The sequence below is a fragment of the Phocoena phocoena genome, chromosome 19 (genome assembly GCF_963924675.1).
Source record: "Phocoena phocoena chromosome 19, mPhoPho1.1, whole genome shotgun sequence".
Taxonomy (NCBI): Eukaryota; Metazoa; Chordata; class Mammalia; order Artiodactyla; family Phocoenidae; genus Phocoena; species Phocoena phocoena.
In genome coordinates this window covers 27256546-27275210 of record NC_089237.1, presented here as the reverse complement: position 1 = coordinate 27275210, position 18665 = coordinate 27256546, and the positions used below count along the sequence as shown (strand labels likewise).

General features: G+C 38.2%; 1 protein-coding gene across 1 annotated transcript in view; it reads left to right on the top strand.

The window, feature by feature from the left end:
• Window positions 1-2165: 2165 nt before the first annotated feature.
• USP32 (ubiquitin specific peptidase 32) overlaps window positions 2166-18665 on the top strand; it is a 142714-nt gene continuing 126214 nt past the window's right edge. The window contains exon 1 of the mRNA XM_065896813.1: window positions 2166-2285. Within this exon, the coding sequence (XP_065752885.1) occupies window positions 2223-2285 (63 nt within the window). The 5' untranslated portion in view covers window positions 2166-2222. The remainder of the gene's footprint in view (window positions 2286-18665) is intronic.

Here is an 18665-nt window from a genome sequence, read left to right as displayed (position 1 = left end):
TTAGGCATATTGAAGAAATAGGTATTCTGGTAGCTGAAGTAATTTCTTCTTTTTTATTGTAATTTATAAAATGAGCTTTGTTCTGTTTCTCACTTTTGCATTCTAAAAAGGAAAAAAAATTAGGAACTTGGGGCTATTAATATTATGAATTCATTTTAAATGAATTAAGCATCTAGAGTTCATACTTTTTCTAGCTACTTATTCAAGTATTAGTTCTTATTGTTTTATCATTGCCCTACAGGTTGTTGAACTCATGAACTTTCCCTCCCTACCACAGACTTTCATTGAATGATAATCTATGTGCCAGGGCACTCTTTAGTCTTTATCTTGCTGGCCCTTTCTGCCTTACTTGAGACTGTAAACCAGCCCTTTTTCTTGTCCTTTGGAGACTACACTCTTGTTTTTCCTGTTCTAACTATTCCTTGTCAATCTTGTTTGAGTATTTTTTCTTTCTCCACAGGTACTGTAAGCTTTGGTTTCTCCCAGTTTTGTCTGTCTCATTTGCACTCTTCATTCATGACTTTAATTGCTGCCTATAGGTTGATGACTCTCATCAAACCTCTCCTAAGCTTTACACTCATAATTGTAAAAACCCAATGGATCTCCCCAAGGTTCCTCATTTTCAGTATGTCCTTATCAGAATTTGTCATTGTTTTTCTTCCTCACGATTTTTTAAAAAAAATATTTTAAAAATTTATTTATTTGGCTCTGCTGGGTGTTAGTTGTGGCATGCAGGGTCTTTGTTGCTGTGTGCGGGATCTTCGTTGCGGCATGCAGAATCTTTAGTTGTAGCATGCAAACCCTTAGTTGCGGCATGTGGGCTCTAATCTAGTTCCCCGACTAGAGATTGAACCTAGGCCCCCTGCATTGGGAGTGTGGAGTCTTAGCCACTAGACCACCAGGGAAGTCCCCATTTCCTCACTTACTCTTTTTCATACATTCCCTTTCTACATGCTAATACCATCCTTCAAGTTTCCCAGGATAGAATCCTGAGTGTTATTCTAGATTGCTTCTACTTTTAGTCAAGCTTCAGATTCTACTGACTTTTCCTTCTAAATATTTCCCAGATTTAGCTCCTCCTTTTCTTCTCTTAGTAGCAGTCTATCTTTTGCTTCCACATTTGTTCCACTCTCTGTAGAACTGGTAAACTATCTGAATTTTATCTCACTGTGTCCTGTTTCCTGTCTGCTTGGAGTTTGTATCTGAATTGTGTCTGACGGAATCCCTTCCTTATTATGACAGAACCAAATTTCTCTGAATTGGTCAATGACTGCTTTAGGTTTATCACTTGCTACTCCCTGCCTTATTCATTTTGTTCTAGTAACATACAGTTCTCCATACGCTGTATACATCATGCTCTATGCATTATACTTTGAAACAAACTATTATGTCTGCCTGGCATGCCCTTGTCCATTTTGCCTGGGTTAGCCTTTAAAAGTCTAAGTAATCATCCTCTCTGTCCAGAAGTCTTGTCTTTCTTCTCTAGCATGGGATAAAGGTACTAATTCTGTGCCTCCATAGTGACGATTGTACTGACCACATAATACTAAAGAGTATTTATTTTTCTGTCCTTGTAGACAGAGATTGTTCTATTCAGTGGAAAAAAGGCTTCAATGCCTAAAATAAAGTAATGGCTCAGTAATTTATTTTATGAGAGTGGGTGTCTAAAAATTATAGTTTATTAGAATCATCTATTTATAGGTTGCTTTCTTTGTAGATGATGACACGGTCTAAACTAAACTTAGGGGGAGTCTTCTGCATGGATAGATACGTGCTCAAAGAGTAGAAATAATATAATTTTTATCCCAGAGGCAATTGCTGCTAAAAACATATTAATACCAGTGTCTAAGGCCATTTAGCTTACTTGCTAATTCGAAGTACTTGTTACCTCTTCCTTACCCCTGCCTAAAATTTGTATGCATAATTTAATGTTCTGTCATTTGAAAATAGTGGGTCAGGAATTTGCATATTTATTTTCTAGATTAGATTTGAAGATATTAGAATTATGAAAAATATCTTTGGGTTTATTTGACTTATTTGGAAAGAGAAATAATATTTGCCAATTTTTATTAGGAATTGGGTTGAAAAAATGTAAAGATTTTGAGAGATGACTTTTCTCCTCTAGTTTCTTACCCATCTTCTCTTTCTGAATTTCAGTTACAGATGTAGAGCTGAAACGACTGAAAGATGCCTTCAAGAGGACCTGTGGACTCTCATATTACATGGGCCAGCACTGCTTCATCAGAGAAGTGCTTGGGGATGGAGTGCCTCCAAAAGTTGCTGAGGTAATCTTTATGTTCTAGGTTTTCCTGTGAGATAGTTACCACCAGCCTGAATTCTTGAGGGTTCTTCTGGTCTTGACAGATGTAATCTTCCCTACAGTTATTTTTCTTGCTGAGTAGGTTAACAGATCTTGTGTTAGATGTCAATATGGCTGTGTTCTTAGAGGCCAAATGGGAGTACTGCAGAGCTGCAATTCTGCTTCTGTGTGCTTCTGAGCTTTAATAGCCACTGATTATTATCATGGGACCATTTATATGACTAGCTTCTTATTCTTATAAACTTCATCACCCTGACATATAATTTTTATGTTGGGAGTATTTTTATAAATTTTGAATTTAAAACCTTTCTATATAGTAAAACCTAATTAAATTAATTCTGTAAAATTAAATGTTGTACATGAAACACTAGCTTTTTGGAATTTGTAAAGGCTTATTTAAATTCTACTAAAAATTTTTAGGTAGAGATAAAATGAGCTAAGTTGATATAAATATCCCCTTTCTAACATTAAGTTCACTATTTTATAGGTATATACACAGATATGTATTATGTCATTCGAAAGGTGAAATGATAAAAAAATTAATACAACAGTGAAAATTATAATAAGAATTTTAAGCTTGGTGTATTTCATAAAACCTTGATTCACCATTCCTAATTAGTGACAGTTGATATTTCTAACCCGTGCTGTGTGCTTTTGAATCTTATGGTTTACATAATATAGAAATTACATTTATTGCTTTTTTGTGTGTTTTAATCTTTTTTTTTTTTTGGTGGGGATATATGTTGCATTAATTCTGTTACATGTATTCTTGTGTAAAATTATGTACTTTCTTGCTCTGTCATTATTTTGGATTTATGACAGGGTTAGTTTTTTTCCTGATACTATTTATTGGGTTCTCTTTTTCAGTATGAATTCATCTTCCTATTTTCTTGTGTTTTTTTTTTTTTTTTTTTTTTTTTTTTTGCGGTACACGGGCCTCTTACTGTTGTGGCCTCTCCCGTTGCGGAGCACAGGCTCCGGACGCGTAGACTCAGCGGCCATGGCTCACGGGCCCAGCCGTTCTGCGACATGTGGGATCTTCCCAGACCGGGGCATGAACCCATGTCCCCTGCATTGGCAGGTGGACTCTCAACCACTGCGCCACCAGGGAAGCCCTTCCTATTTTCTTTTAATTTATTTGTCTTAAATGCTAGTATAATATAAAAATTTGGAATTCAGAATTTTTCATTTTAGGATATAACCAGCAATTTAATGAGATAATATAACTTGCCCATTAGAGGAAGGGATTTAAACTGAATCCATAGTATTTAAAACAAGATGCTTCCAAATTCAAATGTATACTAACTTGAGCCTTTCTCTCCCTCAGCTTCATCCTTAAAGTCAAAACTGTCAGTCTCTGTAAATTCATGGTGCTGGGAAAACTTAGGTCAGAATATCTGATTTATCTCTTTGGATCATGTATAAAGATTTACTTGTGTACATCTACATACCTATAAACAGATGTCCATTCAGGTCCTTGTCCATTTTTAAATTGGCAAGCTCCTACTGCTTGCCACATGACAGCTCAATAAATTGAGAGACGTGTTGTGGGGGCAAGGAATAACGACTTTATTCCCAAAGCCAGCAGACCGAGAAGATGGTGGACTAGTGTCCCAAAGAACCATCTTCCCTGAGTTAGAATTCAGGCTTCTTTTATAGTAAAAGGGGAGAGGGTATGGCTGGTTGTTGCAGACTTCTTGGTGCCTTTGTTCTTGCAGCTGTCCACGGAGGTCTGATCACAATGTTCCTAGACCTCCTGCAAGACAAATCTTATTCTCTGTTCGACAACTTTTTATCTCTATATGAATGAAAAAGTGTTATACCTTTAAGAAGTCAGAGCCTTGAGAATGGGCTATCTTGAATATTTTAGGCTATAGGCAACATTCTTTTATGAAAGGTGCAAAGCCTGCATGACTAAGCACAGGCAACAGAGCACAAAGGTTAGAGCTAAAGGAATAGATTCAATATGGAGTCAGGTTTATTCTTCTGTGTTATAGTCTGAGCAACTGTTTCTTGAAAAGATTATTCTTTCCCATTGAATCATCTTATCACTGTTGTTGAAAATCAACTGATCATAAGCATAAGGTTTTACTTCTGGATTCTCAATTCTATTCCATTGCTTTCTGTGTCTATCCTTGCATCAGTATCATATTGTCTTGATTACTCTAGGTTTATAGTAAGTGTTGAAATCAGAAAGTGTCATTTCCCCATCTTTCTAATTTTTCAAGTTGTTGTGTCTATTCTGGGTCCCTTGCATTTACATATGAATTTTTGTATCAGTTTTTCAATTTCTGCAAAAGAAGCAGCTGAGATTTTGATAGGGGTTGCATTGAATCAGTAGATTGATTTGGGGTGTATTGCCATTTTAACAATATTTAAGTCTTCTGACTCACAAAATTAAAATGCCTTTCCATTGATTTAGATTTTTAATTTCTTTCAGCAGTGTTTTATAGTTTTCAGTGTACAAGTCAAATGTCCATCAATAGAACAAAATGTGGTATATCTAATCTATAGAATGGAATATTGTTAATAAAAAAGGAATGAAGTTTTCTGATACATGCATGGATGAACCTTCAAAACATTCTAAGTCAAAGAAGCCAAATACAAAACACCATGTATTTTTTTATTCTATTTGTATGAAATGGCCAGAATAGCCAAATGTATGGAGACAGGAAATAGATTAGTGGCACTTCATTAAAATTGTCGCTGATTTTTTTCTTACTCGCTTGCATGGTAGCTGCCTCTTCCTGCTGTTGTTTTGGAGGAATCTATCTTTCTTGAAATGTCAGATACAGGTTGCCCTGTTAACTCAGTTCTCCGATATGCTCAAGAAATGTAATATGATAGTTAAATGACTTTTTCTTGTTTCTAGGTTAGGAGTGACACTCAGGCTTTCTACATCTAAGGTGGAAGTTGAACTCCCTGGAGTGTCATTTTTATGTGAATATTTCGTAAATTTCATTTCACCCAAAATTATTTCAAGAGTTTCTGTCCTTTGGACTATCTTTTAAGAATCATCACTGGCTAGAATAATTAAAGTATTGAATAATTATTTTCCAAGAGTGATCTTAATTTTAAATTGTAAAATCCATAATGATAGTTTCAAATTTCAGTTTCATTGTAGTTAACACTTTTTTGTGTGTAAACTCTAGCACAGTATTAAGCACAAATAGAAATGTTATAAATGCTTTTAGTGATGATGGTGAACTTAATTTATCCAATTATTTACAGATCTAGGTTTATTTTAAGTGAGGAGTACTCTTAGCATGTGAATATTGATTAGTACATATAACACTGTGTAGGTTTTAAAGTACTATAAGGAACTAAGTACTTCTGTCTTTTTTTAATTTATTTTTTTGTTTATTTTTATTTTTGGCTGTGTTGGTCTTCGTTTCTGTGCAAGGGCTTTCTCTAGTTGCTGTAAGCAGGGGCCACTCTTCATCGCGGTGCGCGGGCCTCTCACTATTGCAGGCTCTTTTACTATTGCGGGCTCTCTTGTCAGAGCACAGGCTCCAGACGCGCAGGCTCAGTAGTTGTGGCTCACGGGCCTACTTGCTCCGCGGCACGTGGGATCTTCCCAGACCAGGGCCCGAATCCGTGTCCCCTGCATTGGCAGGCAGATTCTCAACCACTGCGCCACTAGGGAAGCCCGGTACTTCTGTCTTTAATCTCTCATATTTTCTCATGAAAGGATGTCTTTATAGTGTCTCATACAATAATCTCAAAGGATGAGTGAACCCCATTAAGCTCAGTTCTGGAACAGTTCCAGCATTTATATAAAATGAGCTTGTAGCTTATTTCAGGCATCTCTCCAAGACAGGCAGGTTAGTAAATAGACTTCAACTTTTGTGTGTATTTGGGAAAGGGAGAGAATTTATGAGTATGTTTCATCTTGCAGAGTACAAAGTTATTTGCTAAAAAGAAAATAGTACATTTTAAGTAAAATGGAAGTATAGATCTGGGCAGATAGTTTTGGAGTTTGAATTTAGATGTAGTGGGTAGGCAGACTCCTAGAATGGAGGATCTGTATTCAGTAGTTGCAGCAAAATCTTGTTAAATGATGGGATTTCTAAACAAAATGATTAGTTGCAAAGCTAAGGAAGTAATCATTCGACTGTATATGGCTCTTCTGCGATCTTTCTTAAAATCCTTCTAAGAGTTTCCTATATAAATTCCAAGACAGGCTATTTTGGATAAGGAAAAATAACTCAAAGCAGTCTAAAATTTTTAGAATCAAAGCATTGATTTCATTTGACTCATTATTTTCTAGGATAGATTAGTGTAGTTAATATTTTGATATAATTCTGATCTTGCTTATAATAATAACTATGTGTTATTTGAACAAAATACTAAATGAATGGAATTTGAGGGAATTAAGAAAACAAGGTCAAAACAAGGTGAATGGAAAACTGTCCTACTGGAAATTGGACTTTTCTGAACCAAGGCCACTAACTCTTAATTATTCAGTGTTTTTTCTTTAGTGTGTCACCCATCTCCCAACCCCTATTCCCCCAAAGAAATCTAATGACAAAACATTTCCATGTAGTATTAGTTTGTAATCATTTCCTCTTGTTTTCACATTCACTTAAAACTGGTTTTCACCATTTACAAAATATGCGATGCAAGTGAATTGATAGTTGCTACTCCTTAACTATTTCTTTTAACTGGAAACTCTTAAATCTCTATCCCAGGATTGATTTCAATTCTGGATGGCTGTCTAGGATAAAAATTCCACTCCACCTTCCTCCATAAAGCTGTCTCTGACAATTTTAGCCCACACTGTTTTTCTCCCATCCTTAAACTCTTAACAGGCATTAAAGCCTGCCTCTGTACTATGTAGTACAATGTTTTTATTAGATAATGACTAATTGTTCATTTAAATCTTGTCTCAACTAAGTTATGATTCTTGACGGGCAGACTTTATGACTTTTTAAAAATTGGCCCCAGAGTGTTGTGCATATAATATAAACTCAGTGAGTATTTTGATGTTTCTGTTTTGTTTTGTTTGTAAGTAATTGTATATTCTGCAAAACCCTATTGTAAGAATGACCAGGACAATGACCAGGAAACCATACTCCTAAAGTCAATTAGCTTTGCTAGCTTTGCAGTCTTTGAACATTTAACCTTTTCCAAATTTGAGGAAAATGCACATTTTAAGCAAAAGCAATCATAGAGACTGGAGTGTTTTTAGACATAGTGGTCAGCATGTGAAAACAAGCAGCTGATTAGTAGGATATTTTTCCATTAGTGTTGGTAAATTTATGCTGAGGTATTCATAATGCATTTAGATGCCCCTTGGGGCTAGGGACATGCATTTATTGAGTTGGCCAAAACGTTTGTTCCAGTTTTTCAGTAAGATGTTATGGAAAAACCCAAACGAACTTTTTGGCCAATTCAATACTAGACAGTCTAGGTTTAGGGGGACTATCAGACCATAGAATAATGATTTGTGATTGTTTTTTTGTTTTGATGTTAGTTGATCAGTATTATTGATTACATCCCTTTATGTTGGATTTACTAGCATCATGGATAACAACTTTCTTGACAGCTCTAGCCATTGTCAGCTCTTGATGCTGTTGATCATTGACTATTGTAATATACTAAAATAATATGTTTATATCAACCAGAGAAAAGCAGCTAATGTTTTCGTGTTACATTAAATCCTAGTCTTGACATTATGGCTAACAGTAGAACACTAAGCAGGATACTGGTTTAAAATCTTTCTCTGGAACTGGAATCTGTAAAATATCCACTAGTCTTTATCTTAACTGCATCACTTTCGTTCAGTGTAATATTCATGCTAGTTCTTAAATTGCATTGTTGTTTTTTTCTTTTTGTATTTCTCTTTGTAAGACCAGACAAAAAAGATTCCAAGGGCTCTCTTAGATGAAGATAATAACAGAATATATCACTCCCTTCTTGTAAAATTACATATGGACTTTTAAAAAAAATATGCATTATTGTCTTGATGGTTTTTAACTGCCAAGTTTTATCCTAGAGCAATATTTAAACAGTTTCATAAGCTATTGAAAAACAAAGTTTATAGGACAAGAGCTGATATGTCATTAAGCATAATGGGACTAGGGAATTCCTTGTATAAAACATTACATTAAATACATTACATAAATTATAAGTGTTCTAAGTGATATGCCAGATGTCAAAGAAGTTACTTATATTGGTACTAAAAAATACTCTTATAGAAAATAACTTATGCATAATCACTTATTTTGAATCCTTGGTGTATTAAGTGAGCCACTGACGTGACTAGTGTAGTAGATGATAAAAATAATTGACATCCTTTTCAAGTCAGTCTTGATAAGACACTTCTATCCAATAGCATATTCCTTAATTGGTATTATAAGGTAAAATAAGGTTGATTTAATTTATAATCGAGAGTGTTAAAAACCTCTGCCTAAATTTAGCTGATAAGATTCAGCTGAATTTGACTACAGAAGTTGGAAATTTTATATAAAAAGAATTCTAAATGGTGGGAAAAGCAACTAACATTATCTAAACTTGGGTGAATGTAAAAGGAATGCATATTCATTCTTATCCTTTTCTCCCTTTCTGCATGCCCATGGAATAAATATAGCTGTATTTTATTGAGCACCTACCTAATAAATTTCTTTTCTTTTTATAATTTATTTATTTTTGGCTGCGTTGGGTCTTTGTTGCTGTGCGTGGGCTTTCTCTAGTTGCAGAGAGCGGGGGCTACTCTTCCTTGCAGTGCATGGACTTCTTATTGCGGTGGCTTCTCTTGTTGTGGAGCATAGGCTCTAGGCACGCAGGCTTCAGTAGTTGTGGTGCGTGGGGCTCTAGGCACGCAGGCTTCAGTAGTTGTGGTGCGTGGGCTCAGTAGTTGTGGCTCGCAGGCTCTAGAGTGCAGGCTCAGTAGTTGTGCACGGGCTTTGTTGCTCGGTGGCATTTGGGATCTTACTGGACCAGGAATCAAACCCATGGCTCCTGCATTGACAGGCGGATTCTTAACCACTGTGCCACCAGGGAAGTCCCTAATAAATTTCTATTTGTAGCAGAAATGGAATGATTTTTATGTTTGCCTTGCATATGGTAGTTATTATCTTTTAAGACTATCATCTTTGAGTAATATTAATTATTATATTCAATACTTAGATTAAAATATAGGGAGAAGAGTTGTAAAATACAGTTGAACTTTCTGTATTTCCATAATTTTGTCATTAAGTGATAAATATGAGAATCCTTGCTTAATGTACTTCTAAATGTAATTTCTGTTTTTAAAAATAATTTTGTTTATTTATTTTTGGCTACGTTGGGTCTTTGTTGCTGCACACGGGCTTTCTCTAGTTGCAGTGAGTGGGGGCTACTCTTCGTTGCAGTGCACAGGCTTCTCAGTGTAGTGGCTTCTCTTGTTGCAGGGCAAGGGCTCTAGGTGTGTGGGTTCAGTAGTTGCGGCATGCAGGCTCTAGGGTGTGCAGGCTTCAGTAGTTGTGGCTCACGGGCTCTATAGCTCAGGCTCAGTAGTTGTGGCGCACAGGTTTAGTTGCCCCGCTCCATGTGGGATCTTCCCAGACCAGGGATTGAACCAATGTCCCCTGCATTGGCAGGCGGATTCTTAACCACTGTGCTACCAGGGAAGTCCCTAAATGTAATTTCTTGATGCTTTATTTTTTATGAGTAGCTGATTGAAAATATGAAGAGGAAAGAATTTATGTTCAGAGTCATTTATTTATTCTTTTAAAATTTATTTATTTTATTTATTTTTGGCTGTGTTGGATCTTCATTGTTGTGCACGGGCTTTCTCTAGTTACGGCGCACAGGCTTCTCATTGCGGTGGCTTCTCTTGTTGCAGAGCACAGGCTCTAAGCACATGGGGTTCAGTAATTGTGGCACACCATCTCAGTAGTTATGGCACATGGGCTTAGTTGCTCCGTGGCATGTGGGGTCTTCCTGGACCAGGGCTCAAACCCCTGTCCCCTGCATTGGCAAGCGGATTCTTAACCACTGCGCCACCAAGGAAGTCTCCAGAGTCATTTATACTTACAGCTTTAGGGTACACTTTTTCCTGCCTAGTTCTCTATTAAGTTATAAGAACATCCTGAAGCACCTTTCTGAGAATCTGAGGTGTTTTCCCAAATATGCTATTATAAAAAATGGTGGACTTAAAGAAATTATTAGCTGTGTAATGGTAACATTTCATACTATATACATCACTGTAGTTTTGAATGCAAATACGTACAGTATATAAACAATATAACCACATATATTGTAGTTTCAAATATATGTAACACTTTATAGTCATCAAAAATTGTGATTTTAGGATTAATTTTGTAATTAAGGAACAATGCAGTCAACTGTGGGATTTTCAAGGGTGTATTCTCAGGAAACAAATGGCATGAAGAAACAGCAATATATCCTCCTATGTTCACACAAACTAATACAGGATAGCAAATCATTTATTGAAAAATGTTTATATATATACAGGCTCTTTGGTGGGGCTAATGAGGGACTCCGAGAGGGCTCACACCAAGGAGTACTTCCTAGAACTTCTGCTGCCAGTGTCCTTGTCCCCATGGTGAGCCACAGCCACCCCCCACCTCTGCAGGAGACCCTCCAACACTAGCAGAATAGTTGACCTGAACTTCCGGGAAGATGGCGGAAGAGTAAGACGCGGAGATCACGTTCCTCCCCACAGATACACCAGAAATACATCTACACGGGGAACAACTCCTACAGAGCATCTACTGAATGCTGGCAGAAGACCTCAGACCTCCCAAAAGGCAAGAAACCCCCCACGTACCTGGTTAGCGCAAAAGAAAAAAATAGAGACAAAAGGATAGGGACGGGTCCTGCACCAGCGGGAGGGAGCTGTGAAGGAGGAAAAGTGTCCACACACTAGGAAGCCCCTTTGCGGGCGGAGACTGCGGGTGGCGGAGTGGGGGAGCTTCGGAGCCGCGGAGGAGAGCACAGCAACAGGGGTGCGGAGGGCAAAGCGGAGAGATTCCAGCGCAGAGGATCAGGGCCGACGGGCACTCACCAGCCGAGAGGCTTGTCTGCTCACATAACGGGGCGGGCGGGGCTGGGAGCTGAGGCTCCTGCTTCAGTCGGAGCGCCGGGAGAGGACTGCGGTTGGCGGCGTGAACACAGCCTGCAGGGCGTTAGTGCACAGCGGCTAGCCGGGAGGGAGTCCAGGGAAAAGTCTGGACCTGCTGAAGAGGCAAGAGACTTTTTCTTCCCTCTTTATTTCCTGGAGGAGAGGGGATTAAGAACGCTGCTTAAAGGAGCTCCAGAGATGGGCGCGAGCCGCGGCTAAAAGTGCGGACCCCGGAGACAGACATGAGACGCTAAGGCCGCTGCTGCCGCCACCAAGAAGCCTGTGTGCGAACACAGGTCACTATCCACACCCCTCTTCCGGGGAACCTGTGTAGCCCGCCACTGCCAGGGTCCCGGGATCCAGGGACAACTCACCCGGGAGAACGCACAGCACGCCTCAGGCTGCTGCAACGCCATGTCTGCCTCTGCCGCCGCAGGCCCGCCCTGCACTCAGTGACCCTCCCTACCCGCCCACCCCCTCCCACCCCCCCACCCCCCCCCACCCCCCCCCCCCGGCCTGAGTGAGCCAGAGCCTCCGAATCAGCGGCTCCTTTAACCCCGTCCTGTCTGAGCAAAGAACAGACGCCCTTCGGCGACCTACACGCACAGGCGGGGCCAAATCCAAAACTGAGCCCCTGGGAGCTGTGAGAACAAAGAAGAGAAAGAAAAATCTCTCCCAGCAGCCTCAGAAGCAGCGGATTACAGCTCCACAATCAACTTGATGTACCCTGCATCTGTGGAATACATGAATAGACAACGAATCATCCCAAATTAAGGAGCCATGTGGATGAAAGGCTCTTGGTGCTGCAGCCAGGAGTTAGTGCTGTGCCTCTGAGGTGGGAGAGCCAACTTCAGGACACTGGTCCACAAGAGGCCTCCCAGCTGCACATAATATCAAACGGCAGAAATCTCCCAGAGATCTCCATCTCAACGCCAGCACCCAGCTTCACTCAACGACCAGCAAGCTACAGTGCTGGACATCCTATGCCAAACAACTAGCAAGACAGGGACACAACCCCACCCATTAGCAGAGAGGCTGCCCCAAATCATAATAAGTCTACAGACACCCCAAAACACACCACCAGACGTGGACCTGCCCACCAGAAAGACAAGATCCAGCCTCACCCACCAGAACACAGGCACTAGTACCCTCCACCAGGGCGCCTACACAACCCATTGAACCAACCTTAGCCACTGGGGACAGACACTAAAAACAACAGGAGCTACGGACCTTCAGCCTGCAAAAAGGAGACCCCAAACACAGTAAGGTAAGCAAAATGAAAAGACAGAAAAACACATAGCAGTTGAAGGAGCAAGATAAAAACCCACCAGACCTAACAAATGAAGAGGAAGTAGGCAGTCTACCTGAAAAAGAATTCAGAATAATGATAGTAAAGATGATCCAAAATCTTGGAAACAGAATAGACAAAATGCAAGAAACAGTTAATAAGGACCTAGAAGAACTAAAGATGAAACAAACAATGATGAAAAACACAATAAATGAAATGAAAAATACTCTAGATGGGATCAATAGCAGAATAACTGAGGCAGAAGAACGGATAAGTGACCTGGAAGATAAAATAGTGGAAATAACTACTGCAGAGCAGAATAAAGAAAAAAGAATAAAAAGAACTGAGGACAGTCTCAGAGACCTCTGGGACAACATTAAGCGCACCAACATTCGAATTATAGGGGTTCCAGAAAAAGAAGAGAAAAAGAAAGGGACTGAGAAAATATTTGAAGAGATTATAGTTGAAAATTTCCCTAATATGGGAAAGGAAATAGTTAATCAAGTCCAGGAAGCACAGAGAGTCCCATACAGGATAAATCCAAAGAGAAATACGCCAAGACACATATTAATCAAACTGTCAAAAATTAAATACAAAGAAAGCATATTAAAAGCAGCAAGGGAAAAACAACAAATAACACACAAGGGAATCCCCATAAGGTTAACAGCTGATCTTTCAGCAGAAACTCTGCAAGCCAGAAGGGAGTGGCAGGACATATTGAAAGTGTTGAAGGAGAAAAACCTGCAACCAAGATTACTCTACCCAGCAAGGATCTCATTCACATTTGATGGAGAAATTAAAACCTTTACAGACAAGCAAAAGCTGAGAGAATTCAGCACCACCAAACCAGCTCTACAACAACTGCTAAAGGAACTTCTCTAGGCAAGAAACAAAAAAGTAGGAAAGGACCTACAATAACGAACCCAAAACAATTAAGAAAATGGGAATGGGAACATACATATCGATAATTACCTTAAATGTAAATGGACTAAATGCTCCCACCAAAAGACACAGATTGGCTGAATGGATACCAAAACAAGACGCATATATTTGCTGTCTACAAGAGACCCACTTCAGACCTAGAGACACATACAGACTGAAAGTAAGGGGATGGAAAAAGGTATTTCATGCAAATGGAAACCAAAAGAAAGCTGGAGTAGCGATTCTCATATCACACAAAATAGACTTTAAAATAAAGACTATTAGAAGAGACAAAGAAGGACACTACATAATGATCAAGCGATCGATCCAAGAAGAAGATATAACAATTGTAAATATTTATGCACCCAACATAGGAGCACCTCAATACATAAGGCAAATGCTAACAACCATAAAAGGGGAAATCGACAGAAACACAATCATAGTAGGGGACTTTAACACCCCACTTTCACCGATGGACAGATCATCCAAAATGAATATAAATAAGGAAACACAAGCTTTAACTGATACATTAAACAAGATGGAGTTAATTGATATTTATAGGACATTCCATCCAAAAACAACAGAATACACATTTTTCTCAAGTGCTCATGGAACATTCTCCAGGGTAGATCATATCTTGGGTCACAAATCAAGCCTTGGTAAATTTAAGAAAATTGAAATTGTATCAAGTATCTTTTCTGACCACAATGCTATGCAACTAGATATCAGTTACAGGAAGAGATCTGTAAAAAATACAAACACATGGAGGCTAAACAATACACTACTTAATAAAGAAGTGATCACTGAAGAAATCAAAGAGGAAATCAAAAAATACCTAGAAACAAATGACAATGGAGACACGACGACTCAAAATCTATGGGATGCAGCAAAAGCAGTTCTAAGAGGGAAGTTTATAGCAATACAATCCTACCTTAAGAAACAGGAAACATCTCGAATAAACAACCTAACCTTGCACCTAAAGCAATTAGAAGAACAAAAAAACCTCAAAGTTAGCAGAAGGAAAGAAATCATAAAAATCAGATCAGAAATAAATGAAAAAGAAATGAAGGAAATGATATCAAAGATCAATAAAACTAAAAGCTGGTTCTTTGAAAGGATAAACAAAATTGATAAACCATTAGCCAGACTCATCAAGAAGAAAAGGGAGAAGACTGAAATCAATAGAATTAGAAATGAAAAAGGAGAAGTAACAACTGACACTGCAGAAATACAAAAGATCATGAGAGATTACTACAAGCAACTCTATGCCAATAAAATGGACAACCTGGAAGAAATGGACAATTCTTAGAAAGGCACAACCTGCCAAGACTGAATCAGGAAGAAATAGAAAATATGAACAGACCAATCACAAGCACTGAAATTGAAACTGTGATTAAAAATCTTCCGAAAAGCAAAAGCCCAGGACCAGATGGCTTCACAGGCGAATTCTATCAAACATTTAGAGAAGAGCTATCACCTATCCTTCTCAAACTCTTCCAAAATATAGCAGAGGGAGGAACACTCCCCAACTCATTCTACGATGCCACCATCACCCTGATACCAAAACCAGACAAGGATGTCACAAAGAAAGAAAACTACAGGCCAATATCACTGATGAACATAGATGCAAAAATCCTCAACAAAATACTAGCATACAGAATCCAACAGCACATTAAACGGATCATACACCATGATCAAGTGGGGTTTATTCCAGGAATGCAAGGATTCTTCAATATACGCAAATCAATCAACGTGATACACCATATTAACAAATTGAAGGAGAAAAACCATATGATCATCTCAATAGATGCAGAGAAAGCTTTTGACAAAATTCAACATCCATTTATGACACAAACCCTGCAGAAAGTAGGCATAGAGGGAACTTTCCTCAACATAGTAAAGGCCATATATGACAAATCCACAGCCAACATCGTCCTCAATGGTGAAAAACTGAAAGCATTTCCACTAAGATCAGGAACAAGACAAGGTTGCCCACTCTCACCACTCTTATTCAACATAGTTTTGGAAGTTTTAGCCACAGCAATCAGAGAAGAAAAGGAAATAAAAGAATCCACATCAGAAAAGAAGAAGTAAAGCTGTCACTGTTTGCAGATGACATGATACTATACATAGAGAATCCTAAAGATGCTACCAGAAAACTCCTAGAGCTAATCAATGAATTTGGTAAAGTAGCAGGATGCAAAATTAATGCACAGAAATCTCTGGCATTCCTATACACTAAGGATGAAAAATCTGAAAGTGAAATCAAGAAAACACTTCCATTTACCATTGCAACAAAAAGAATAAAATATCTAGGAATAAACCTACCTAAGGAGACAAAAGACCTGTATACAGAAAATTGTAAGACACTGATGAAAGAAATTAAAGATGATACAAATAGATGGAGAGATATACCATGTTCTTGGATGGGAAGAATCAACATTGTGAAAATGACTCTACTACCCAAAGCAATCTACAGATTCAATGCAATCCCTATCAAACTACCACTGGCATTTTTCACAGAACTAGAACAAAAAATTTCACAATTTATATGGAAACACAAAAGACCCCGAATAGCCAAAGCAATCTTGAGAACGAAAAACAGAGCTGGAGGAATCAGGCTTCCTGACTTCAGACTATACTACAAAGCTACAGTAATCAAGACAGTATGGTACTGGCACAAAAACAGAAATATAGATCAATGGAACAGGATAGAAAGCCCAGAGATAAACCCACGCATATATGGTCACCTTATCTTTGATAAAGGAGGAAGGAATGTACAGTGGAGAAAGGACAGCCTCTTCAATAAGTGGTGCTGGGAAAACTGGACAGCTACATGTAAAAGTATGAGATTAGATCACTCCCTAACACCATACACAAAAGTAAGCTCAAAATGGATTAAAGACCTAAATGTAAGGCCAGAAAGTATCAAACTCTTAGAAGAAAACATAGGCAGGACACTCTATGACATAAATCACAGCAAGGTCCTTTTTGACCCACCTCCTAGAGAAATGGAAATAAAAACAAAAATAAACAAATGGGACCTAATGAAACTTCAAAGCTTTTGTGCAGCAAAGGAAACCATAAACAAGACCAAAAGACAGCCCTCAGAATGGGAAAAAATATTTGCAAATGAAGGAACTGACAAAGGATTAATCTCCAAAATGTATAAGCAGCTCATGCAGCTTAATAACAAAAAAACAAACAACCCAATCCAAAAATGGGCAGAAGACCTAAATAGATATTTCTCTAAAGAAGATATACAGAATGCCAACAAACACATGAAAGAATGCTCAACATCATTAATCATTAGAGAAATGCAAATCAAAACTACAATGAGATATCATCTCACACCAGTCAGAATGGCCATCATCAAAAAATCTAGAAACAATAAATGCTGGAGAGGGTGTGGAGAAAAGGGAACCCTGTTACACTGTTGGTGGGAATGTAATTTGATACAGCTACTGTGGAGAACAGTATGGAAGTTCCTTAAAAAACTACAAATAGAACTACCATATGACCCAGCAATCCCACTACTGGGCATATACCCCAAGAAAACCATAATTCAAAAAGAGTCATGTACCAAAATGTTCACTGCAGGTCAATTTACAATAGCCCAGAGATGGAAACAACCTAAGTGCCCATCATCAGATGAATGGATAAAGAAGATGTGGCACATATATACAATGGAATATTACTCAGCCATAAAAAGAAACGAAATTGAGCTATTTGTAATGAGGTGGATAGACCTAGAGTCTGTCATACAGAGTGAAGTAAGTCAGAAAGAGAGAGACAAATACCGTATGCTAACACATATGTATGGAATTTAAGGAAAAAATGTCATGAAAAACCTAGGGGTGAAACAGGAATAAAGACACAGACTTACTAGAGAATGGACTTGAGGCTATGGGGAGGGGGAAGGGTAAGCTGTGACAAAGCGAGAGAGAGGCATGGACATATATACACTACCAAACGTAAGGTAGATAGCTAGTGGGAAGCAGCCGCATAGCACAGGGAGATCAGCCCGGTGCTTTGTGACCACCTGGAGGGTTGGGATAGGGAGGGTGGTAGGGAGGGAGATGCCAGCGGGAAGAGATATGGGAACATATGTATATATATAACTGATTCATTTAAAAGAAAAAAAATGTTTATATATTATGGCTAAAAAGGAAGTCCTTAGTATAGTCTATCCTTTTTTCTTTTTTTTACAGTATTGTTCTTTAGTACGCGTCTCGTTTATTCCCATTTAAAATAAATATTTGTTGTAAAATGTCTCTGATTTTTTGTGAATGAATAAAAATTTTTTGAAATGAACTCAAAGTAATAGTACATAATAAATGATTTGTAATACATACAGTAATACCTATCATCGTATTTTCTCCTATATTAGTTAACTTTTCTCAGCAACATACATTTAATAACTAGTCCGCGGGAACGGGAATATGTTTTAAAGAAGTCTTGTCAGGTATTTTTAGCTGGTAAAACTATGTTATTGAAGTCTTTAATTTATTTTTCCTGAGAGTTTGATACTAATAAAATATACTTCTTCACTGGGCAGTCTTTCTTTGACCTTCTTCCTTCTAAAATAGAAGCATATTAAAAATGTTCATTCTGCTTATTATAAATATAGTAAGATGTTGTTCATGAGGATTTTCTTTTTACTACTTTGTAAAATTATATTCAGTGACTTAGCAGTAAAAAGGAAGACCTGTTGGTACACACACAACATAAGTGAATCTCCCAATCACTATGCTAAATGAAAGAATCCAATTAAAAATAGAGCACATGCTTATGATTCCATTCATATAAAATTCTAGAAAATGCAAAATCTATCATGAAACAAAGCTTACCTAGAGCCTGGTACTGGTGTTGGTGCAGGAGGAAGGAGAGGGAGGGATAAATTACGCAGGGACATGAAACTAGAGGTGATAGAAATGTTTGTTACTTGTTTTTTTTTTGGCTCTGCTGGGTCTTCGTTTCTGCGCGCAGGCTTTCTCTAATTGCGGTGAGTGGGGGCTACTTTTTGTTGCGGTGAGTGTGCTTCTCATTGCAGTGGCTTCTCTTGT